The sequence below is a fragment of the Oncorhynchus mykiss genome, chromosome 14 (genome assembly GCF_057628025.1).
Source record: "Oncorhynchus mykiss isolate SJ-2025 chromosome 14, ASM5762802v1, whole genome shotgun sequence".
In the NCBI taxonomy this organism is placed as follows: Eukaryota; Metazoa; Chordata; class Actinopteri; order Salmoniformes; family Salmonidae; genus Oncorhynchus; species Oncorhynchus mykiss.
The window spans coordinates 43,612,046-43,637,471 of record NC_143035.1 but is presented as its reverse complement, the minus strand read 5'-3'; the positions used below and the strand labels follow the sequence as shown (position 1 = coordinate 43,637,471).

At 44.2% G+C, this 25,426-nt stretch overlaps 2 protein-coding genes across 4 annotated transcripts in view; both read left to right on the top strand.

Moving 5' to 3' along the window:
- LOC110513618 (cysteinyl leukotriene receptor 1) overlaps positions 1-24,773 on the top strand; it is a 235,722-nt gene extending 210,949 nt beyond the window's left edge. The window contains exon 6 of the transcript XR_016486403.1: positions 22,672-24,773. The gene's annotated coding sequence lies outside the window, so the exon portion shown is untranslated. The remainder of the gene's footprint in view (positions 1-22,671) is intronic.
- p2ry10 (P2Y receptor family member 10) lies at positions 1,593-24,773 on the top strand. Of its 3 annotated transcripts, XM_021592637.3 has the most exons (5): positions 1,593-17,212; positions 17,700-17,766; positions 20,022-20,303; positions 20,389-20,569; positions 20,972-24,773. In XM_021592637.3, exons 3-5 carry the CDS (start codon positions 20,119-20,121, stop codon positions 22,073-22,075), a joined length of 1,470 nt encoding a protein of 489 aa, XP_021448312.3. In that variant the 5' UTR covers positions 1,593-17,212; positions 17,700-17,766; positions 20,022-20,118; the 3' UTR covers positions 22,076-24,773. The 3 variants fall into 3 exon arrangements, with proteins under 3 accessions (XP_021448312.3, XP_090055087.1, XP_090055086.1); XM_090198961.1 differs by lacking the exons at positions 1,593-17,212; positions 17,700-17,766; positions 20,022-20,303; positions 20,389-20,569 and adding an exon at positions 20,619-20,849; XM_090198960.1 differs by lacking the exons at positions 1,593-17,212; positions 17,700-17,766; positions 20,022-20,303; positions 20,389-20,569 and adding an exon at positions 20,861-20,918.
- Positions 24,774-25,426: the final 653 nt, after the last annotated feature.

The window sequence follows — 25,426 nt, the reverse complement described above, 5'->3', positions numbered from 1 at the left end:
TACCTCTTCCCGGTCCTGCTGTTTCAACAGAACTGCTACCTTGTCCCAGTCCTGTTGTTTTAATGGATGTAATACCTTGTCCCGGTCCTGCTGTTACAACAGACCTGTTCCCTTTCCCGGTCCTGCTGTTTCAACAGACCTCCTACCTTGTCCCGGTCCTGCTGTTTCAACAGACCTGCTACCTTGTCCCGGTCCTGCTGTTTCAACAGACCTGCTACCTTGTCCCGGTCCTGCTGTTTCAACAGACCTGCTACCTTGTCCCGGTCCTGCTGTTTCAACAGAATTGCTACCTTGTCCCGGTCCTGCTGTTTCAACAGACCTGCTACCTTGTCCCGGTCCTGCTGTTTCAACAGACCTGCTACCTTGTCCCGGTCCTGCTGTTTCAACAGACCTGCTACCTTGTCCCGGTCCTACTGTTTCAGCAGACCTGCTACCTTGTCCCGGTGCTGCTGTTTCAACAGACCTGCTACCTTGTCCCGGTCCTGCTGTTTCAACAGACGTGCTACCTCGTCCCGGTCCTGTTGTTTTAATGGATGTGCTACGTTGTCCCGGTCCTGCTGTTTTAACAGATGTGTTACCCTGTCCTGGTCCCGCCGTTTCAACAGACCTGCTACCTTGTCCTGGTCCTGCTGTTTCAGCAGACCTGCTACCTTGTCCTGGTGCTGCTGTTTCAACAGACCTATTACCTTGTCCCGGTCCTGCTGTTTCAACAGATGTGCTACCTTGTCCCGGTCCTGCTGTTTCAACAGACCTGCTACCTTTTCCCAGTCCTGCTGTTTCAACAGACCTGCTACCTTGTCCCGGTCCTGCTGTTTCAACAGACCTGCCACCTTGTCCCGCTCCTGCTGTTTCAACAGGCCTGCTGCATTGTCCCGGTCCTGTTGTTTCAACAGACCTGCTACCTTGTCCCGGTCCTGCTGTTTCAACAGATGTGCTACCTTGTCCCGGTCCTGCTGTTTCAACAAATCCTCTACCTTGTCCCGGTCCTGCTGTTTCAACAGACCTGCTACATTTTCCCGGTCCTGCTGTTTCAACAGACCTGCTACCTTGTCCCGGTCCTGCTGTTTCAACAGACCTGCTACCTTGTCCCGGTCCTGCTGTTTCAACAGACCTGCTACCTTGTCCCGGTCCTGCTGTTTCAACAGACCTGCTACCTTGTCCCGGTCCTGTTGTTTTAATGGATGTGCTACCTTGTCCCGGTCCTGCTTTATCAACAGACCTGCTACCTTGTCCAGGTCCTGCTGTTTCAACAGACCTGCTACCTTGTCCCGGTCCTGCTGTTTCAACTAACCTGCTACCTTGTCCCGGTCCTACTGTTTCAACAGACCTGCTACCTTGTCCCGGTCCTGTTGTTTTAACGGATGTGCTACCTTGTCCCGGTCCTGCTGTTTTAACAGATGTTCTACCTTGTCCCGGTCCTGCCGTTTCAACAGACCTGCTACCTTGTCCCGGTCCTGCTGTTTTAACAGATATTCTACCTTGTCCCGGTCCTGCCGTTTCAACAGACCTGCTACCTTGTCCCGGTCCTGCTGTTTCAACAGACCTGCTACCTTGTCCCAGTCCTGGTGGTGCGTGGTGAGTTACGTGGCTCTAGAAGGTTCTCGGACCGAGAAACAGCCTCGTACATTTGCAATACCTTCAATTAATTTTGACCATTACGAAAATGACGACGTTTAGAAAAGTCTCAGAGACGCGAGGCTAGGTGCATTGAAACCGGCTCGGCCCATAGAGACGGACCCCAACGTTTCTGTCCGATAGCTCGTTCAAGGACCTCGTAGCAAGGCATGGAAAAAAGTGGATTTTCAGCACCAATTAGGGTTTTTCTCGGACACCAAATTACCTATCGAGCCGAAACTCGGGATTCGGGGTCGCCTCACATAGGACTTCACATAATGTCCGAACTGGCCCCGCAGCTAGAACGTAACTATGTGTTTTACCTTTTTATTATGTTTTAAACTAAAGGCGCTGTGAATTATGGGACTGCTCTGACATATGTGATAGTTGTCTTCTAAATGAGTAGGAAAAAGTGGGTTTGGTGTCATAATGACATCTAATTGACTGATGGACACTGACTTGCTAGTTGACTTTTGTGCATTTGCAATATGTTTAAACGGAGAGGGACCATCACCAAAATGGCATTCTGAAATCAACACAAAAAATGGCATCACCATAGTCTCCAGACTGTGCTGAGTTCAACGAGCTATCCCGCTCGACCGTAGCTCGCTCGGTCTAAGCGCAACGACCATTAGAAAAGTAGGCCCAAAATGAAGCCTGCCCCACAATGTCATTTGCTTTTGAGTGACAGTGAGAGAACGGTTAGGGTGAGAAGAAAAATTACACCACATGAATGTTCCTAAGGTCCTCCCGATCCGTGCAAGCCTAACCTTGACCGTGTGGCAATAACCCTTAACAGTAAAACAGTGTTTTTTGATCTCACAGATTACAGTGTCATCTCTCCCCATAGGAATACATTGCCTGCACCCCTAATTTCAACCTGAAGTCTATATGGGTTATGAATGCCGTATGAACCTGTCTTCGGTACCAGTCCATCAGGCCACTATGAGGTCTACCTGTGTTGATTCTGAGCTTCCTGGACCAACCGGAAGTGGTTAAAATGCCCCTAAAAGTGTTTACCCATACCCTGCCTGCAGTTTGACAGACATAGTGCATTCAACCCTGTGTAAATCAGTCAGTTCTTAACGTAAGGACTTAAAACTCAGGATTCTGTAACAGCATACCCCAATGAGGATATGTGTTGATTTATAGCTTCCTGTGCCAACCGGAAGTGCCATAATTGGTGTCTCAGGGGCTGTTTCGAGGGTTTAAAAAATATCTGATCTTTCCAAAACTTCATATGTGTGATTAGGCAACCCCCATGAACTGTAAATCAGTCATTTTTCCACCAAAAAATCAAAGGGAAAAAAAATCACACTAAAACAACTTGGATGGAGGGACGTATTGGCGTGCTTAGAGACAGACAGTGGCTGCAATAGTTAGCTTTGTTGGAGCTAAAAAAGAACCGTCAGACCTAGAGTTCCGAAACTTTAGAAACCTGTTCTAGACCTCCGGTCGATGGTGCGTGGTGAGTTACGTGGCTCTAGACGGTTCTCGGGCCGAGAAACAGCCTCGTACATTTGCAATACCTTCAATTCATTTTGACCATTACGAAAATGACGACGTTTAGAAAAGTCTCAGAGACGCAAGGCTAGGTGCATTGAAACCGGCTCGGCCCATAGACACGGACCCCAACGTGTCTGTCCGATAGCTCGTTCAAGGACCCCGTAGCAAGGCATGGAAAAAAGTGGATTTTCGGCACCAATTAGGGTTTTTCTCGGACACCAAATGACCTATCGAGCCGAAACTCGGGATTCGGGGTCGCCTCACATAGGACTTCACATAATGTCCGAACTGGACCCGCAGCTAGAACGTAACTATGTGTTTTACCTTTTTATTATGTTTTAAACTGAAGGCGCTGTGAATTATGGGCCTGCTCTGACATATGTGATAGTTGGCTTCTAAATGAGTAGGAAAAAGTGGGTTTGGTGTCAATTGATATCCGTTTGGTGTCATAATGACATCTAATTGACTGATGGACACTGACTTGCTAGTTGACTTTTGTGCATTTGCAATATGTTTAAACGGAGAGGGACCATCACCAAAATGTCATTCTGAAATCAACACAAAAAATGGCATCACCATAGTCTCCAGACTGTGACGAGTTCAACGAGACGCCCCGCTTGACCGTAGCTCGTTCTGAGTGCAGCAAACTTGAAAAAAAGAAGGCCCAAAATGAAGCCTGCCCCACAATGTCATTTGATTTTGGGTGGCAGTGAGAGAACCGTTAGGGTGAGAAGCACAATTCGACCTCAGGTACGTTCCTGAGGTCCTCCCGATCCGTGCAAGCCTAAGCTTGACCGTGTGACATTAACCCTTCACAGTAAAAAGAAGGTGTTTACTTGAAACAGCTTGCTTTGACTTCTCTCCCCATAGGAATACATTGCCTGCACCTCTAAATTCAACCTGAAGCCTATGTGGGTTATGAATGCCTTATGAACCTGTCTTCTTTGACAGTCCATCAGACCACTATGAGGTCTACCTGTGTCGAATCTAAGCTTCCTGGAGCAACCGGAAGTGGTTAAAATCACCCTAAAATTGTTTACCCATACACTGCCTGCAGTTTGATAGACATAGTGCATTCAACCCTGTGTAGATCAGTCAATTCTTAACGTAAAGACTTAAAACTCAGGATTCTGTAAGTGGCTATGTCAATCAAGATATGTGTTGACTTATAGCTTCCTGTGCCAACCGGAAGTGCCATAATTGGTGTCTCAGGGGCTGTTTCGAGGGGTTAAAAAAGTCTGATCTCTCCAAAATTTCATATGTGTGACTAGGTAACCCTTCTGAACTGTAAATCAGTCATTTCTCCCAACAGATGTCAAAGAAAAGCTCCCTCACACACACACAGGAAGGATGGAGTGATAAAGTGCGGTGCTTAAAGACACAGAGAGCAGGAAATGACATTGAGTTCAACGAGCTATCCCGCTTGACCGTAGCTCACTCGGTCTAGGCGCAGCGACCATTAGAATAGTAGGCCCAAAATGAAGCCTGCCCCACAACGTCATTTGATTTTGGGTGAGAGTGAGAGAACCGTTAGGGTGAGAAGAAAAATTCCACCACAGGAATGTTCCTAAAGTCCTCCCGATCCGTGCAAGCCTAACCTTGACCGTGTGGCATTAACCCTTAACAGTAAAACAGTGTTTTTTGATCTCACAGAATGCAGTGTCATCTCTCCCCATAGGAATACATTGCCTGCACCCCTAATTTCAACCTGAAGTCTATATGGGTTATGAATGCTTAGAGACAGACAGTGGCTGCAATAGTTAGCTTTGTTGGAGCTAAAAAAGAACCGTCAGACCTAGAGTTCCGAAACTTTAGAAACCTGTTCTAGACCTCCGGTCGATGGTGCGTGGTGAGTTACGTGGCTCTAGACGGTTCTCGGGCCGAGAAACAGCCTCGTACATTTGCAATACCTTCAATTCATTTTGACCATTACGAAAATGACGACGTTTAGAAAAGTCTCAGAGACGCAAGGCTAGGTGCATTGAAACCGGCTCGGCCCATAGACACGGACCCCAACGTGTCTGTCCGATAGCTCGTTCAAGGACCCCGTAGCAAGGCATGGAAAAAAGTGGATTTTCAGCACCAATTAGGGTTTGCGTCTCAGAGACGCAAGGCTAGGTGCATTGAAACCGGCTCGGCCCATAGAGACGGACCCCGACGTTTCTGTCCGATAGCTCGTTCAAGGACCCCGTAGCAAGTCATGGAAAATAGTGGATTTTCAGCACCAATTAGGGTTTTTCTCGGACACCAAATGACCTATCGAGCCGAAACTTGGGATTCGGGGTCGCCTCAGCTAGGCCAACACATAACATAAGAAATGGACCCGCAGCTAGAACGTAACTACGTGTTTTATGGTTTTTTTATGGTTTGAACCCAAGGCGTGAATTTTGGGCCAGCTCTGAAGTATGTAATAGTTGGCTACTAAACGAGTTGGAAAAAGTGGGTTTGGTGTCAGTTTGGTGTCAGAATGATATCTAATTGACTGATGGACTCTTGTCCACTTGACTCTTGTACATTTGCAATATGTTTAAACAGTGAGGTAACATCACCAAAAGCGACATTCTGAAATCAACCCTAACGAGCGATTGAGATGAACCAGAATCACTGCAAAGCCATCCCGAGTTCATCGGGCCAGTCAATTTCACATTCCTGCAGGATTTTTATAGCATGACCAATTCGTGATGGTACCTGCCCATTGAAACATATTGCAAATGCACAGTGACTTTGAAAAAGTAAGGAAACATAAACAAAAAAAATAAAAATAAATTTTTTTGGGTGACCAGTTGCACGTGCATTTGCAATATGATTCTATAGTGAAAAAACATCACCAAAAGCGACATTCTGAAATCAACCCAAACGAGCCATTGAGATGACCCAGAATCACTGCAAAGCCATCCCGAGTTCATCGGGCTAGTCAATTTCACATTCCTGCAGGATTTTTATAGCATGACCAATTCGTGATGGTACCTGCCCATTAAAACATATTGCAAATGTACAGTGACTTTGAAAAAGTAAGGAAACATAAACAATTTTTTTTTATTTTTAGGTGACCAGTTGCACGTGCATTTGCAATATGATTCTATAGTGAAAAAACATCACCAAAAGCGACATTCTGAAATCAACCCAAACGAGCCATTGAGATGACCCAGAATCACTGCAAAGCCATCCCGAGTTCATCGGGGTAGTCAATTTCACATTCCTGCAGGATTTTTATAGCATGACCAATTCGTGATGGTACCTGCCCATTAAAACATATTGCAAATGCACAGTGACTTTGAAAAAGTAAGGAAACATAAACAAAATGTTTTTATTTTTGGGTGACCAGTTGCACGTGCATTTGCAATATGATTCTATAGTGAAAAAACATCACCAAAAGCGACATTCTGAAATCTACCCAAACGAGCCATTGAGATGACCCAGAATCACTGCAAAGCCATCCCGAGTTCATCGGGCCAGTCAATTTCACATTCCTGCAGGATTTTTATAGCATGACCAATTTGTGATGGTACCTGCCCATTGAAACATTGCAAATGCACAGTGACTTTGAAAAAGTAAGGAAACATAAACAAAAAAAAATCTAACATTTTTTTTGGGGGGTGACCAGTTGCACGTGTATTTGCAATATGATTCTATAGTGAAAAAACATCACCAAAAGCGACATTCTGAAATCAACCCAAACGAGCCATTGAGATGACCCAGAATCACTGCAAAGCCATCCCGAGTTCATCGGGCCAGTCAATTTCACATTCCTGCAGGATTTTTATAGCATGACAAATTCGTGATGGTACCTGCCCATTAAAACATATTGCAAATGCACAGTGACTTTGAAAAAGTAAGGAAACATAAACAAAAAAAATCAATTTTTTTTTTTTTTAGGGTGACCAGTTGCACGTGCATTTGCAATATGATTCTATAGTAATAAAACATCACCAAAAGCGACATTCTGAAATCAACCCAAACGAGCGATTGAGATGACCCAGAATCACTGCAAAGCCATCCCGAGTTCATCGGGCCAGTCAATTTCACATTCCTGCAGGATTTTTATAGCATGACAAATTCGTGATGGTACCTGCCCATTAAAACATTTTTTTTTTTTTTTGGGGTGACCAGTTGCACGTGCATTTGCAATATGATTCTATAGTGAAAAAACATATGCCTTATGCACAAGTAAAACAAAAAAAAATTATGATAATACAAGTTGACAAAGGTATAGTTTGAGCAAAGTATAGTTTGAATTTTGAGCATGACAAATTCGTGATGGTAAAACATATTGCAAATGCACAGTGACTTTGAAAAAGTAAGGAAACATAAACAAATGGACATAATGAAATCATCATTTTTTTTTTCGGTTACCAGTTGCACGCGCATTTGCAATATGATTCTATAGTGAAAAAACATCACCAAATGGACATGATGAAATCAACACAACGAGTGATGGAAATGAACAACTATCACTGCCCGGCCGTCCCGAGTTCATCAGTTCAGTCAATTTTGGCCCCCCAAAAAATTTACTTTGGACTTTGACTTTTGACTTCCTATGAAATCATATTGCAAATGGACAAATCATATTCCTTATGCACAAGTAAAAAAAAAAAATTATGATAATAACATTTTACAAAAGTATATTCATACACTTCTTACACATTATTAATTGTCTTAAAATCGAAACAATTTCGAAAAACGGTCCAGAAAGCACTTTTTTTAGTTTTTAAAGTAAAAAAAAAAATCAAATTTTCGACTTTTGACATCCTATTAAATCATATTGCAAATGGACAAAACATATGCCTTATGCACAAGTAAAAAAAAAAAAAAAAATAATGATAATAAAATACGAATAAAGTATGTTGATACAGTTCTTATACGTGTGTAATTGACACAAAATTCGAAAGAATTTTGAAAAACGGTCCAGAAAGCACTTTTTTAACCTGTTAGAGCTCTAGGGGCGCTATTTCATTTTTGGATAAAAAACGTTCCCGTTTTAAGCGCGATATTTTGTCACGAAAAGATGCTCGACTATGCATATTCTTGACAGTTTTGGAAAGAAAACACTCTGAAGTTTCAGAATCTGCAAAGATTTTGTCTGTAAGTGCCCCAGAACTCATTCTACAGGCGAAACCAAGATGATGCATCACCCAGGAATTAGCAGAATTTCTGAAGCTCTGTTTTCCATTCTCTCCTTATATGGCTGTGATTGCGCAACGAATGAGCCTACACTTTCTGTCGTTCGCCCAAGGTCTTAGCAGCATTGTGACGTATTTGTAGGCATATCATTGGAAGATTGACCATAAGAGACTACATTTTCCAAGTGTCCGCCTGGTGTCCTGCGTCGAATTCGGTGCGCAATTGCCAGCTGCTTCTACTTTACCATTTGATTCAGGGGAGAAAGCATGTGTCCAAGAACGATGTATCAATGAAGAGATATGTGAAAAACACCTTGATGATTGATTCTAAACAACGTTTGCCATGTTTTCAGTCGATATTATGGAGTTAATTTGGAAAAAAGTTTGCGTTTTGAGGACTGAATTTATGGATTTTTTTTGGTAGCCAAATGTGATGTATAAAACGGAGCTATTTCTAATACACAAGGAATCTTTTTGGAAAAACTGAGCATCTGCTATCTAACTGAGAGTATCCTCATTGAAAACATCAGAAGTTCTTCAAAGGTAAATGATTTTATTTGAAGGCTTTTATGTTTTTGTTAATGTTGCGTGCTGGATGCTAACGCTAATGCTAACGCTAAATGCTAACGCGAAATGCTAACTCTAGCTAGCTACTTTTACACAAATTATTGTTTTCCTATGGTTGAGAAGCATATTTTGAAAATCTGAGATGACAGTGTTGTTTACAAAAGGCTAAGCTTGAGAGATGGCATATTTATTTCATTTCATTTGCGATTTTCATAAATAGTTAACGTTGTGTTATGCTAATGAGCTTGCTGATAGATTTACACAATCCTGGATACAGGGGTTTTTTCATAGCTAAACGTGACGCAGAAAACGGAGCGATTTGTCCTAAACAAATAATCTTTCAGGAAAAACTGAACATTTGCTATCTGAGAGTCTCCTCATTGAAAACATCTGAAGTTCTTCAAAGGTAAATGATTTTTTTGAATGCTTTTCTGTTTTTTTGTGTAAATGTTGCCAGCTGAATGCTAATGCTAAATGCTACATTAGCCATCAATACTGTTACACAAATGCTTGTTTTGCAATGGTTGAGAAGCATATTTTGAAAATCTGAGATGACAGTGTTGTTAACAAAAGGCTAAGCTTGAGAGCTAGCATATTTATTTCATTTCATTTGCGATTTTCATGAATAGTTAACGTTGCGTTATGGTAATGAGCTTGAGTCTGTATTCACGAACCCGGATCCGGGATGGGGAGATCAGAAAGGTTAAGGATGTGTGAAGTTTTTTACCAAATTTTGACATTTTTGACTTTTGACTTCCTATGAAATCATATTCCAAATGGAGAAAACATATGCCTTATGCACAAGTAAAAAAAATTAAAAAAAATGATAATAAAGTATGACTAAAGTATGTTGATAAAGTTCTTATACATGTGTAATTGACATAAAAATTGAAAGAATTTTGAAAAACGGTCCAGAAAGCACTTTTTTAAGGATGTGTGAAGTTTTTTACCAAATTTTGACATTTTTGACTTTTGACTTTTGACTTCCTATGAAATCATATTGCAAATGTACAAAACATATGCCTTATGCGCATGTAATTAAAAAAATATATATATGATAAAAAAATTGGACAAAAGTATATTCATACAGCTCTTACACATGTGTAATTGACAAAAAAATCAAAAGAATTTCGAAAAAAGGCCCAGAAAGCACTTTTTAAGGGGTGAAAAGTTTTTGAAAAAAATATCCTTTTTTCAAAATTTTTCTTTTGGATGTTGACTTGGGTTGCATTTCCAATATGAAAAACCCCGGTGGAGCGCACTCGCCCCCTGTTGGATTTTTGAGGTGTTACAATTGGCAATTGCCATATGGCATTTGCCATATACTTTGCACGAATCAACGCCACTTTGGGTGGTATTGGACATCGTGTAGATGGTTTGTCCAATGCCAATATCTTGCCATTCATTTTTGTACAATTCAGGGGGGTATTCCCTTACCTAACATAATCACATGGTGTGCTTTCGCCATAAAGCCTTTTTGAAATCAGACACAGCGGCTGGATTAACAAGACGTTTATCTTTAGTCCTATGTATAACAATTGTATTTTTCATCAATGTTTATGATGAGTATTTCTGTAATTTGATGTGGCTCTCTGCAATTTCACCGGATGTTTGTTTGAGACAATGCATTTCTGAACATACGCGTCAATTTCAAATTAGGTTTTTGGACATAAAGATGAACTTTATCGAACAAAACACACATTTATTGTCTAACATGGAGTCCTGGGAGTGCCATCCGGTGAAGATCATCAAAGGTTAGTGATTCATTTTAACGCTATTTCTGAGTTTTGTGACACCTCTCCTTCTTTTGAAAATGGCTCTATGGCTTTCATCTCAGCCATCTCCAGCACATCAGAGGCTCCTGCCTATAGACATAGATTAGGAATCACTGGCCACTAAGGAAATTAATAACTTTTCATGTTCAAAATTGTGCATGCTCTTCAAACAAAAGCATGGTATTCTTTCGCTGTAATAGCTACTGTAAATTGGACAGTGCAGTTAGATTAACAAGAATTTAAGATTTCTGCCAATATCAGATATGTCTATGTCCTGGGAAATTTTCTTGTTACTTACAACCTCATGCTAATCGCATTGGCCTACGTTAGCTCAAGCATCCCGTGGACGGGACACAGATCCCGAAGAAGTTTTAAACCCTAGCCACTTTAATAATGTCTACGTATCTAGCATTACTCATCTCATATATATAAACTGTTCTCTATACTATTCCACGGTATCTTAGTCACTTTAATTGTGTTCAAATATTGCATCCCCCATCTCATATGTATATACTGTATTCTGATGTATTTTGATGACAACCAGTCAAAAGGCAGTTGAACCTGTAGTCATATTACTTCAGCAGCATTTTACAGGAGATCCTTTCTAAGCTTTACAAGAGTATCTTGTATCTATCTTCTTAAGGTATAGGGGGCAGTATTTTCACTTTTGGATAAATAGCGTACCCAATTTCAACTTCCTGCTACTCATGCCAAGAATATAAGATATGCATAGTATTAGTAGATTTGGATAGAAAACATGTCAGAAAACACTCTGAAGTTTCTAAAACTGTTTGAATCATGTCTGTGAGTATAACAGAATTTATGTAGCAGGCAAAACCCTGAGGACTAACCGTTCAGAATTTTTGAGGTATCTGTCTGTTCAGTGTGTTCTCATTGGGAAACGGTATTTCTTAGGAACTTGTTTTCAGTTCCTACCGCTTCCACTGGATGTCAACAGTCTTTGGAATTTGGTTGAGGTTATTCATTTGTGCAATGAAGAAGTACGGCCATCTAGGAACTGCGTAACACTGTTGAGATTTGCGCAAGACTTGAAAAGAAGCTTGGTTTGTTGTCTTCCTGTATTGAACACAGATAGACCCTTCTTCAATTTGATTGATTATTAACGTTTAAAAATACCTAAAGTTGTATTACAAAAGTAGTTTGAAATGTTTTGGCAAAGTTTACAGGCAACTTTTGAAATATTTTGTAGTGACGTTGCACAATTTGAAAGCTGTTTTTTTCTGGATCAAACGCGTCAAATAAATTGACATTTTGGATATATATGGACGGAAGTAATCGAACAAAAGTACCAATTGTGATGTTTATGGGACATATTGGAGTGCCATCAAAAGAAGCTCGTCAAAGGTAAGGCATGTATTATATATTATTTCTGCGTTTTGTGTAGTGCCTGCAGGGTTGAAATATGCTACCCTCTTTGTTTACTGTTGTGCTATCATCAGATAATAGCTTCTTATGCTTTCACCGAAAAGCCTTTTTAAAATCTGACATGTTGGCTGGATTCACAACAAGTGTAGCTTTAATTTAATATCTTACATGTGGGATTTAATGAAGTTTGATTTTTATATCATTTATTTGAATTTGCCGCGCTGCATTTTCCCTGGCTTTTGGCAGAGTGGGACGCAAGCGTCCCCTATACCATAAGAAGTTAAACAGCCATCACTAGCACATTAGAGGTGGCTGCCTATAGACATAGACTAGAAGTAACTGGCCACTTTAAGGAATGGAACACTAGTCACTTTAATAATATTTACATATCTGGTATTACTCATCTCATATTTATATACTGTTTTCTATACTATTCTACAGTATCTTAGTCACTTAATGTTTACATATCTGGTTTTACTCATCTCATATGTATGTACTGTTTTCTATACTATTCTACTGTATCTTAGTCCATTCTGCTCTGATATCGCTCGTCCATATGTATATAGTCTTAATTCATTCCTACTTAGATTTTTGGGTATATGTTGTGTAATTTGTTATATATTACTTGTTAGATATTACTGCACGGTCGGAGCTAGAAGAACAATAATTTCGCTACACCCGCAATAACATCTGCTAACCATGTGTATGTGACCAATACAATTTGATTCAATTTGTCAGTGTGCTTGAGTGTGTAGGGCCCTGTGAGTGTGCATAGAGACATTGCAAAATAAAGATACAAGGTAAACTCGGTCCGTGTAGTGTTTTGTTAGGTATTTATCAGTCATATTGCTTGGGTATAGAAGCTGTTCAAGAGCCTGTTGGTATCAAACTTGATGCCCATGTACCGCCTGCCGTGCGGAATGAGAGAGAGTTGTCTATAGCTTGGGTGGTTGAGGCCTTTTTTTCCACACTGCCTGATACACATGTAGAGGTTCTAGATGGCAGGGAGCTTGGCCCCAGGGATGTACTGGGCTGTCCTCAAAACCCTCTGTAGCGCCAACACACTGCAAGGTCACTGACATCATCCCAGTAAGCTGAGTCATCGTCGCCGGTGATCAGGCCTACCACTGTCGTGTCGTCAGCGAATCTGATAATGGTGTTGGAGTCGTGCATAGCCACATAGTCGTGGATTAACAGGGAGTACAAGAGGGGAGTAAGCACACACCCCTGTGGGACCTGTGTTAAAGGTCAGTGTGGTGGGGTGATGTTGCCTGCCCTCACCACCTGGTGTCGGCCCGTCAAGAAGTCCAGGATCCAGTTGCAGATTGAGGTATTCAGACCCAGAGTCCTAAGCTTAGCGACGAACTTGGATGGGGATAATCGTGTTGAACGCTGAGCTATGAATCTATGAATCTATTGGGGCGGTATGCATATTAAAGTGGGTCCAGGGTGCCTAGGATGATGGAGTTGATGTGTGCCATAACCAGCCTCTCAAAGCACTTCATGATCACAGAGCGGTAATCATTGTGGCCTTACAGATCTCAGAAACAGAGATGATTGTGGTCATCTTAAAACATGTGGGGATTACAGACTGGGACAAGGAGAGGTTGAAAATGACTCTGAATATGCCTGCCAGTTGTTCGTGCATGCTCTGAGAACGCGCCCTGGAATACCGTCAGGGCCCACAGCCTTGCGGGTGTTGACCTGATTAAAGACCCTTCTCACATCGGCCTCGGAGAGCGAGGTCACCTAGTCCTCTGGGTTGGTGATGGTCCTCACACCCGGCTCGATGTTGTTGTTGTTGTCAAAGAGTACATAAAATGTTAATCTGGTAGAGAGGCATTGATGGTCAGATCACGGTTGGGTCTTCCTTTGTAATCCGTAATGGACAGTAGCCTCTGCCACATGTGGCGGGCGTTGTAGCGTTGTAATATGATTCCACCTTATTCCTATATTGTCCTTTTGCTCATTTGATGACTCTGCAGATGTCATAGCGGGCCTTCTTGTACTTAATCTTGTCTTCAGCCGTAGCATCAGGGTTGTCTACGATAGCACTGTGTGCGGTAGCCCTGCTCTTTAGTTTAGAACCAACCTCTGTGTTAATTCAGGGCTTTTGATTGGGGAAGCAGCTCAAAATCAAATCAAATCAAATTGTATTTGTCACATACACATGGTTAGCAGATGTTAATGCAAGTGTAGCGAAATGCTTGTGCTTCTAGTTCCGACAATGCAGTAATAACCAACAAGTAATCTAACTAACAATTCCAAAACTACTGTCTTGTACACAGTGTGAGGGGATAAATAATATGTACATAAGGATATATGAATGAGTGATGGTACAGAGCAGCATAGTCAAGATACAGTAGATGGTATTGAGTACAGTATATACATATGAGATGAGTATGTAAACAAAGTGGCATAGTTAAAGTGGCTAGTGATACATGTATTACATAAGGATACAGTCGATGATATAGAGTACAGTATATACGTATGCATATGAGATGAATAATGTAGGGTAAGTAACATTATATAAGGTAGCATTGTTTAAAGTGGCTAGTGATATATTTACATCATTTCCCACCCATTATTAAAGTGGCTGGAGTTGAGTCAGTGTCAGTGTCAGTGTGTTGGCAGCTCACCCTCACCTCTCAAAACATATTCCAATCAGCGACAGAAAAGCAGTCCTGTAGCATACCCTCTGATTCTGTTGACCATTTCTCAACAGAGCGAATTGCGGGTACTTCCTATTTCAGCTTCTGCTTGTACACAGGAAGCAAGAGTCATGACCTGATTTGCCGAATGGCGGAGGAGGGAAAGCCTTGTATGCTTGCATGTGGGTAGAATAGCAGTGGCCTAGGGCTTTATCACCCCCAGTGGCATTGGAGATGTGTTGATGGAAGTTGGAAATCACGTGTCTTAGTGACGCCGAATTAAATCGGCGGCAATCTCTGGGTGTAGGGTTTCCTGCTTGTTTATAGCCTTGTACAGTTCGTTAAGCACCAGCTTGTTATTTTTATTTTGCTTAGGAGGAATGTATGCAGCAGTCACGATAACAGCTGAAAAATCCCTCGGGAGGTAGAAGGGTTAGCATTTGACAATCAGGTATTCCAATATGGGTGAACAGTGGCTCGACACTTCCACCGTTTTGGAATTAGCACACCATTTGGAGTTGATGAAGGGGCAAAACCCTCCCCCCCCTTGATTTCCCTGGCTCCATTGTCCTGTCCGCCCGGTGAATGGAGAATCCACCGAGTTGGATAGCCGTTGGGGGTATCTTGTCTCTGTTTCTGAAAAGCAAAGAAAACTGCAGTTCCGAGAGTCCCGTTGGTAGCAGATCCTCCATCTTTTATCAAGTGACTGTACGTTAGTCAGTACAACGAAGGGAAGAGTTGTCCGGTTTTCCCTTCACTTTAATCTCACCAGGATCCCCCCTCTCTCTCCTCACTTGCCTCCTGTAACGCTGGTGTTTCCTCTTGGGTAGCCCAAAAATTGGGTTGGAATTACAGACAGAGCCCAGGGCAGATGATTTGAAGTAGAAACCGGAATTGGGGAAAGTAACTGCCGATTTGATTTTCAAGAGTTGTTGTCGGTTATAAGAAATGATAGCGGATACATTTAGAGAAAATCTAATTAAAATATATCACAAAATAGCAAAGTTGGGTCATAGCTTGCAAAACGGCGGTCACCGAGTATTGCGCCATCTAGGATCTACTTGTATCTGGCTGCAGTGAAGGGACAGGGATGGGTTGGAGAGGATCTCTCCATGGACATCAGTATCTGACTGCAGAGAAGGGAGAGCATCTCACCATTGTCCCTTTTCTCCTTTTTTACAGTCTCTAGGAGGAGCCACACAGCTCAGCTCTGACCTCTAGTGGTAAGAGGAGACATAACATAGCTCAGCTCTGACCTCTAGTGGTAAGAGGAGACGTCACAGAGCTCATCACACAGCTCAGCTCAGCTCTGACCTCTAGTGGTGAAAGGAGTAATCACACAGCTCAGCTCAGCTCTGACCTCTAGTGGTGAGAGTTATAGAACCCATTGCCCTTTATGGTTGTGAGGTGTGGGGTCCGCTCACCAACCAAGAATTCACAAAATGGGACAAACACCAAATTCAGACTCTGCATGCAGAATTCTGCAAAAATATCCCCTGTTTTCCATATTAAACACCAAATAATCCATGCAGTGCAGAATTAGGCCAATACCCGCTAATGATCAATATTCAGAAAAGAGCCATTAAATTCTGCAACCACCTAAAAGGAAGCGATTTCCAAACCTTCCATAACAAAGCCATCACCAACAGAGAGATGAACCTGGAGAAGAGTCCCCCAAGCAAGCTGGTCCTTAGGCTCTGTTCACAAACATACAGTGTGTGCTCCGAGAGCGAAACGCTCTTCATTTACAAACGGACAATCTGACAACGCTCTGAATTTATGACTGCACTCTGGCACTCAAGATTGAATTTAAGAACACACCCAAGGTCGTAAAATGTCAAACTAGTAATTAAGCTAACTAGTTAGCAAGAGGTTGCATAGCAACAGCATCAAATTCCGAAATACAGGCAAAGCTCTAGAATGGTCAACGGAAAGGATACAATTCATTTACAGTATACTAAAAGGAACAAATAGTATATAGCATGTAGTATATACTCATTAAGTATGTAGTATATAGTATGTTAGTGTGGGTATTCAAACACAGCTTAGGAGAGAAGAGAAGACTAGGGGAGAAGAGGAGAGAAGATGGGAGAAGACGAGCAGAGAAGAGGAGAGGAGGAATCAACTTTTGAGAGTTGAGAAGCAGCCTCTGTCACTGGGTAAGTGTAGTTGTCAGTGTAGGGACTATAGTGAGATAAACTGAAATAAGAAGCAGGCAGGCAGGTCATCTATATCTGTTTTAATAGTTGATAAAGACAGTTGGAAAAGGGAAGTAGCTTATTTCATAAGAGGAAGTAAAGAACCGTTTTGTACAGTTTTCTCTAACCCTAACCCTCTACAGTTGTCTGTCTCTCTGTCAGATAGGATCTGTGTGACTCAGAGAAGGCTGTTAGCAGTGTGACTGGTGGATCAGGGTATGTTGTAGTTAGTGACTGGGTAGTTGACGTGGAGGGGATTCCCACTCTGTGTTCTGCTGTCACCTGGACTGCAGCTCAAAGTACTACCTACAGGAGTTTGAAGTGCAGGTGGAGTTGCAGCTTTGTCGGGTTCTGCTTTTTGAATCATAAAAGCAAAGTTTACTACCTTACTGAAGGTAACAACTATCTCTCTGTTCTTGCATGCACACACACGCCTCCCCCCAGCATTGTGTAGTGTTGTGTTTAAGGTGTTGCTAGGGTCTGACTGACGTAACCAACAGTAGAATAACAGTTTCACAGACAGGCAAAACTGAGAGCCCTGATAGCTACTTCCTACACACAAAAATGCATGCATGCATGCGCGAGCTCACACACACACACACAAGCACACACACAGACCGCGCCACACTACCCACGACACCACTGTTGACGCTGCTCTGCACCAGAAATTAGCAACCAACAACACACTCATACCCCTCTCCCGCTACATTGGACATCAGAACAGCTTGCTGCTGCCACATTGAGACACACATACAGAGGAAGGCATGCATGACATAGAGTGTTGACTCCTGCAGTGACAGAGGACCTGTCAGTTGTTCTACTACTGAGTGACTGCTGTTTCACATCCATCTGCTGATGTCATCCTCTGATCTGACCTCTCAGCTGACCTCTACCTGCACCTCATCAGACTGACTCACCTGGAGAGGCAACCTACCTGGTGGAACTAGAGGTAAACCTATAGGTCTTCTGGAAATATTTCAACAGTTGAGCATGTTGAGCTTTTAGACCAGTAGAAGTCTTTCCAGATCTTCTGTAAACATAACTATTGAGCTTAAAGTCTAGACAAGGCTTTGTCTGTATCTGAGAAACCACTCCTAAGACACAGGGTCAGAAAGGGATTGAGAGGTGTTCTGTCAGAACCTAAGAGAGCCTGTTGGTTGGTTTGACACAGTAGAGAAAAGACTTTGGAAGGTATTATGAACATGTCAACCACAAAGACACAGAAGATGGTGAACTTTAAAATTATCAATCCCAAAGTGTTTTGTCTAGTATTGTAGTAGAAAAGGGGGTTTATGTTGGATATGGTTAGAGCCATGTTGTTACATAACTGATTTTAGATCACAGTGTGTTGGTCAGGTCTTGGACCGTGTGACTAGACAGTACTGATTGTGTACAGAGGTTTTAGTGTCCTGAATCAACTGTCATACACCCATGTTCTGGGTATGTTTGGTGGAAAGTTCATGGAATATTCTCCTAACCCTCTAAACCAACTAACATCTGACACAAACGTTACAATCTTTTTCTCTTTCCCTAGAATTATTAGCTGGGTCTCTCTCTCTCTCTCTCTCTCTCTCTCTCTCTCTCTCTCTCTCTCTCTCTCCTCTATTTCAGGACCCTGTCTCTCAAAGATAATAAAGATTCCAAATATCTTTACAGATCTTCTTTGTAAAGGGTTTACACACTGTTTCCCATGCTTGTTCAATGTACCATAAACAATTAATGAACATGCACCTGTGGAACGGTCGTTAAGACACTAATAGCTTACAGACAGTAGACAATTAAGGTCACAGTTATAGGACACTAAAGAGGCCTTTCTACTGACTCTGAAAAACACCAAAAGAAAGATGCTCAGTGTCCCAGCTCATCTGTGTGAATGTGCATTAGGCATGCTGCAAGGAGGCATGAGGACTGCAGATGTGGCCAGGGCAATAAACTACAATGTCCGTACTGTGAGACGCCTAAGACAGCGCTACAGGGAGACCGGACGGACAGCTGATCATCCTCGCAGTGGCAGGCCACGTGTAACAACATCTGCACAGGATCGGTACACCCGAACATCACACCTGCGGGACCGGTACAGGATGGCAACAACAACTGTCCGAGGTACACCAGGAACGCACAATCCCTTCATCAGGCTGGACTGAGGGCTTGCAGGCTTGTTGTAAGGCAGGTCCTCACCAGACATCACCGGCAACAACGTCGCCTATGGGCACAAACCCACCGCTGCTGGAACAGACAGGACTGGCAAAAAGTGCTCTTCACTGACGAATCGTGGTTTTGTCTCACCAGGGGTGATGGTCGGATTTGTATTTATCATCGAAGGAATGAGCGTTACACCGAGGCCTGTACTATGGAGCGGGATCGATTTGGAGGTGTAGAGTCCGTCATGGTCTGGTATCACAGCATCATCGGACTGAGCTTGTTGTCGTTGCAGGCAATCTCAATGCTGTGCGTTACTGGGAAGACATCCTCCTCCCTCATGTGGTACCCTTCCTGCAGGCTCATCCTGACATGACCCTCCAGCATGATAATGCCACCAGCCATACTGCTCGTTCTCTGCGTGATTTCCTGCAAGACAGGAATGTCAGTGTTCTGCCATGGTCAGCGAAGAGCCCGGATCTCAATCCCACTGAGCACGTCTGGGACCTGTTGGATCGGAGGGTGAGCGTTAGGTTCATTCCCCCCAGAAATGTCCAGGAACTTGCAGGTGCCTTGGTGGAAGAGTGGGGTAACATCTCACAGCAAGAACTGGCAAATCTGGTGCAGTCCATGAGGTGGAGATGCACTGCAGTACTTAATGTAGCTGGTGGCTGTTACTTTTGTTCAGGGACACATTATTCCATTTATGTTAGTCACATGTCTGTGGAACTTGTTCAGTTTATTTCTCAGTTGTTGAATCTTGTTATGTTCATACAAATATTTACACAAGTAAAGTTTGCTGAAAAGAAATGCAGTTGATAGTGAGAGGAGTTTCTAAATACAGGAAGGGAGTTGGCCAGTCTTGGCGGTTCGGCCGGGGAAGAGGGGGGAGTATAGAATGATTCTGTACATAACAGACAACTGTTTAAACATATCCTGCTGTTAGATTTACCTTGCTACAAGATTTACAGTCTCTGATGCTGTCCTCAGAATAATGTCCTATAGTGTTTTCATTTGTGTAATCATCTTTCTGTCTGTCTGTCTGTCTGTCTGTTTCTCTGTCAGTTCCTCTCCTGTCCTGATGTGGGAGTGGCAGCTTTGGGTACAGAATTAATGTGTGTGTTTGTTTGTGAGCTGTGTGTTTGATTGAGTGTATAAGAGTATGAATTTGAACGTCTCTGGTCTGTGGGAGGAGCTTCCTGTTAACTCCTCCGTGTGGTGTCCCTATGATGTGATTGGTTGGGAGCCACAAATGGAGCAGCTGTACTTTTGGTTCTACCTGCTGCTCTTCATCCCTGGTCTCTGCCTCAACACCACGGCTCTCTGGGTGCTATGTAGACACATCAGGTACACACAGACACACACATACACACACACACACACGCCCTTTCCCCTCCCTAGTGTATGTTGACCCCCTCTCCTCTCTCCTCAGTAAGAAGACCAAGGCAGTGATCTTCATGGTGAACCTGGCACTAGCTGACCTACTCCATGTCATGTCTTTGCCTCTGAGGATCCACTACTACCTGACACACACCTGGCCCTTTGGACAAACACTGTGTCTGTTCTGTTTCTACCTCAAATACCTCAACATGTACGCTTCCATCACCTTCCTGGTGAGAACACACTCTCTGTTCTGTTTCTACCTCAAATACCTCAACATGTACACTTCCATCACCTTCCTGGTGAGAACACACTCTCTGTTCTGTTTCTACCTCAAATACCTCAACATGTACACTTCCATCACCTTCCTGGTGAGAACACACTGTGTCTGTTCTGTTTCTACCTCAAATACCTCAACATGTACACTTCCATCACCTTCCTGGTGATAACACACTGTGTCTGTTCTGTTTCTACCTCAAATACCTCAACATGTACACTTCCATCACCTTCCTGGTGAGAACACACTGTCTGTTCTGTTTCTACCTCAAATACCTCAACATGTTCACTTCCATCACCTTCCTGGTGAGATCACACACACCTCTAATCTATCTCTCTCTCTCCACATCCTCCTCCAGGTGTGTATCAGTGTCCAGAGGTGTGTGTTTTTGCTACAGCCCTTCTATGCCAGGCGGTGGAGACGGCGTTATGACCTGTTGATCAGCGCCACCGTGTGGCTGGTGGTGGGAATAGGTTGTTCCCCTTTTATTATCATGAGGATCAGCAACAGCACTGTACCCAGTCAATACACCCCTAGCCCCAGTACCAGTCTTATACCCAGCTCTAACCCCAGCCGTTACACTGGTAGTCCTATTCAATACTCCACAACCTCCACCTTACCTTACACAAGCTCCAGCCCCACCGGCTGTTTTAAGGACCTGCCCACCAGGAAACTACCACTCCCCCTTGTGGCAGCCATGATGGTGCTTGCGGAGCTGTTTGGGTTTGTGTTACCGCTCAGTGCCATCAGTTACTGCTCTCTCCGGATCGCTCACTCACTGAGACAGAGACAGGACAGAGAGCACCACCACAACCACCGCTGCCCCTCGACCAGCCAGGCCCAACCCTCAGCCCAGACAGACAGAGAGCACCACCACAACCACCGCTGCCCCTCGACCAGCCAGGCCCAACCCTCAGCCCAGACAGACAGAGAGCACCACCACAACCACCGCTGCCCCTTGACCAGCCAGGCCCAACCCTCAGCCCAGACAGACAGAGAGCACCACCACAACCACCGCTGCCCCTCGACCAGCCAGGCCCAACCCTCAGCCCAGACAGACAGAGAGCACCACCACAACCACCGCTGCCCCTTGACCAGCCAGGCCCAACCCTCAGCCCGGATTAACAGGCAGATGGACAAAGATAAGCGTCGCGCCCTGAGGATGGTTATGAGCTGCTCGGCTCTATTCTTGTTCTGTTTCGCTCCGTACCACATCAATTTCCTGTTGTACGTGATGGTGTCTCAGGATATAGTGTCCCACTGCCCCACGATGCTGGTGGTGCGTCATTTCCACCCTGTTTCGCTGTGTGTAGCCAGTCTTTCCTGCTGTCTGAACCCTTTGTTATATTACTTCCTCACTGCAGAGTTCAGACAGCACCTCTCCCAACGCACCTCCTCCCTCTCCTCCTCCATTAGAGGCCGGCTCATGAGCCTGGAAAGCACCTCCTCTTTTAGGGAGTAACAACTCCTGTAGGGAGCACTTTGTCTCCTCCTCCTCTCCTCAATCAATCAAATATATTTACAAAGCCCTTTTTACATCAGCTGACGTCACAAAGTGCTGTACAGAAACCCAGCCTAAAACCCCAAACAGCAAGCAATGCAGGTGTAGAAGCACGGTGGCTAGGAAAAACTCCCTAGAAAGACCAGAACATAGGAAGAAACCTAGAGAGGAACCAGGCTATGTGGGGGGGCCAGTCCGTTTCTGGCAGTGCAGGGTAGAGATTATAACAGTACATGGCCAAGGTGTTCAAATGTTCATAAATGACCAGCATGGTCAAATAATAATAATCACAGTAATTGTCGAGGGTGCAACAGGTCAGTCCCTCAGGAGTAAATATCAGTTGGCTTTTCATAGCCGATCAGTCAGAATTAGAGACAGCAGGTGCGGTAGAGAGAGAGAGTCGAGAACAGCAGGTCTGGGACAAGGTAGCACGTCCGGTGAACAGGTCAGGGTTCCATAGCCGCAGGCAGAACAGTTGAAACTGGAGCAGCAGCACAACCAGGTGGACTGGGGACAGCAAGGAGTCATCAGGCCTCAGGCATGGTCCTAGGGCTCAGGTCCTCTGAGAGGAGGGGATAGGGAGAGAATTAGACTTAAATTCACACAGGGCACCGGATAAGACAAGATAAATACTCGAGATATAACAAGCCCCCCGACACCTAAACTACTGCAGCATAAATACTGGAGGCTGAGACAGGAGGGGTCGGGAGACACTGTGACCTCGTCTGACGATACCCCCGGACAGGGCCAAACAGGCAGGATATTACCCCACCCACTTTGCCAAAGCACAGCCCCAACACCACGGGGCGGCATGGTAGCTTAGTGGTTAGAGCGTTGGACTAGTAACCGAAAGGTTGCAAGTTCATATCCCAGAGTACACATATGTCGTTCTGCCCCTGAACAGGCAGTTAACCCACTGTTCCTAGGCCATCATTGAAAATAAGAATTTGTTCTTAACTGACTTGCCTAGTTAAATAAAGATAAAATAAAAAAATAAAAATATCAACAGACCACCTACTTATTACCCTGAGACAAGGCTGAGTATATCCCATGAAGATCTCCCCCACGGCACAACCTGAGACACACCCTTTCTAGGGACGGCATGGAAGAGCACCAGTAAGCCAGTGACTCAGCCCCTGTAATAGGGTTAGAGGCAGAGAATCCCAGTGGAAAGAGGGGAACCGGCCAGGCAGAGACAACAAGGGCGGTTCGTTGCTCCAGAGCCTTTCCGTTCACCTTCACACTCCTGGGCCAGACGACACTCAATCATATGACCCACTGAAGAGATGAGTCTTCAGTAAAGACTTAAAGGTCGAGACCGAGTCTGTGTCTCTCACATGGACAGGCAGACCATTCCATAAACATGGAGCTCTATAGGAGAAAGCCCTGCCTCTGGCTATTTGCTTAGAAATTCTAGGGACAGTTAGGAGGCCTGCAACTTGTGTCCGTAGCGTATGTGTAGGTATGTAGGGCAGGACCAAATCAGAGAGATAAGTAGGAGCAAGTCCATGTAATGCTTTGTATGTTAGCAGTAAAATATTCTAGCAGCTGTATTTAGCACTAACTGAAGTATATGTAGTGCTTTTTCCGGGAAGCCTCTCTTTTCCGGGAAGCCTCTCTCTCCTCCTCCTCTTGTCACTCTCTCCTCCTCCTGTCCTCTCTCCTCTCTCTCTCTCTCTCTCTCTCTCTCTCTTTCTCTCTCTCTTCCTCCTCCTTTTACTCCTCCTCTCCTCCTCTCTCCTCTCCTCCTGTCTCCTCTCTCTCCACCTCTCTCTATCATCCTCTTTCTCCTCCTCCCCTCCTCTCTCTTCTCCACTCCTCCTCTCTCCTCTCCCTCTCTCTCTCCTCTCTCCTTTTCCTCCTAATATCCTCTCTCCTCCTCCTCTCCTTTTGTCCTCTCCTCTCTCCTCTCATCTCCTCTCCTCTCTTCCTCTCCTCTCTTCTCCTCCTCCTCATCCTTCTACTCCTTTCCTCTCTTCCTCTCCTCTATTATCTCCTCCTCTGCTCTCCTCCTCCTCCTCATTCTACTCTGCCTCTCCTCTCTCATCCTCTCCTCATCTCCTCTGCTCTCTCCTCCTCTCCTTTCTCGCCTCTCCTCTCATACTTTCTCCTCCTCTCTCCTCTTCCTCCTCCTCCTCTCCTTTCATCCTCTCCGTCTCTCTCCTTTCCTCTCTCATCATCCTTTCCTCCTCTCCTCTGTCCTCTCCTTTCCTCCTCTCTCCCCCTCTCCTCTCTCCTCTCCCCTCTCCTCTCATCTCTCCCCTCTCCTCCTTTTACTCATCTCCTCTTTTCCTATCTCGTCCTCTCCCTTTTCTCGTCCTCTCCTCTTCCTCATCCTCCTTTCCTCTTCCTCTTCCATTTCCTCCTCATCTCCTCCGTAGACAGATAAAGACTGTTACACAACAGAACACCCCCCCCCACCCCCACCCCCCACTCTGGAGGGACAGAGAGACACTGAACTTCGACCCTGAAAATGTGATATATAACCAGCTATGTTACTGTAAGATAAACTGATGATGTTTGAAGGGGACTCTTATAAGCTAAATGTGCTAAAACGGTATGATGCAGAGAAAGCCTGGGCCATAGTATGCATCAGCTGCTGTTAGATCCTGTTGTAAATTATGTAAATAAAAAGCAGCTTGTTGCTGTATCAGACTGACTACTGGGTTTAATACTGCTTGTTCACATGAAGTAAAGGATGTCTGTGCTTCTCAAAGATAGTCTTCAATGCTTTAGAGAGAGGCTACTGTAGAGTCTGAGCTGCTGAGGAAGTGGGGCGCTGATGGGGTAAGAGTTGGAGTGTGATGCTAAACCACACAGGAGCTGAAGCAAAGATATGGAACTGACACAAACACACACACACACACACACACACACACACACACACACACACACACACACACACACACAGAGTGCAGCTGCAGTCTCGTACTGTGTGAGTCTGGTTGCCAGGTGCTGGGGTAGGTTGGCAGTTTAACAGTTGAACTGTTACCAACTGTTACCACATGGTCATTGTCCTGTGGCTCCTGCAGTTGCACTCCAATCTCACGGTAGGGTCTGAAACACATCCTGATTTCCTTTAAAGGGCACTGCTTTGACCATGGTCAATAGGGCTCTATATAGGGTTCTACATAGGGCTCCACACAGGGCTCTACACAGGGTTCCACATAGGGCTCTACATAGGGCTCAACATAGTTCTCTACCTAGGGCTCTACATAGGGCTCTACATTGGGCTCTACCTAGGGCTCTACATAGGGCTCCACATAGGCTTCTATATTGCGCTCTACATAGGGCTCTACATAGTGCTCTACA

Coding starts and splice junctions, on each gene's coding strand:
- p2ry10 (XM_021592637.3), top strand. CDS start 20,119: ATGAATTTGAACGTCTCTGGTCTGTGGGAGGAGCTTCCTGTTAACTCC. Junction 20,304..20,388: donor GTGCTATGTAGACACATCAG/GTACACACAGAC, acceptor CTCTCTCCTCAG/TAAGAAGACCAAGGCAGTGA. Junction 20,570..20,971: donor ACGCTTCCATCACCTTCCTG/GTGAGAACACAC, acceptor ATCCTCCTCCAG/GTGTGTATCAGTGTCCAGAG.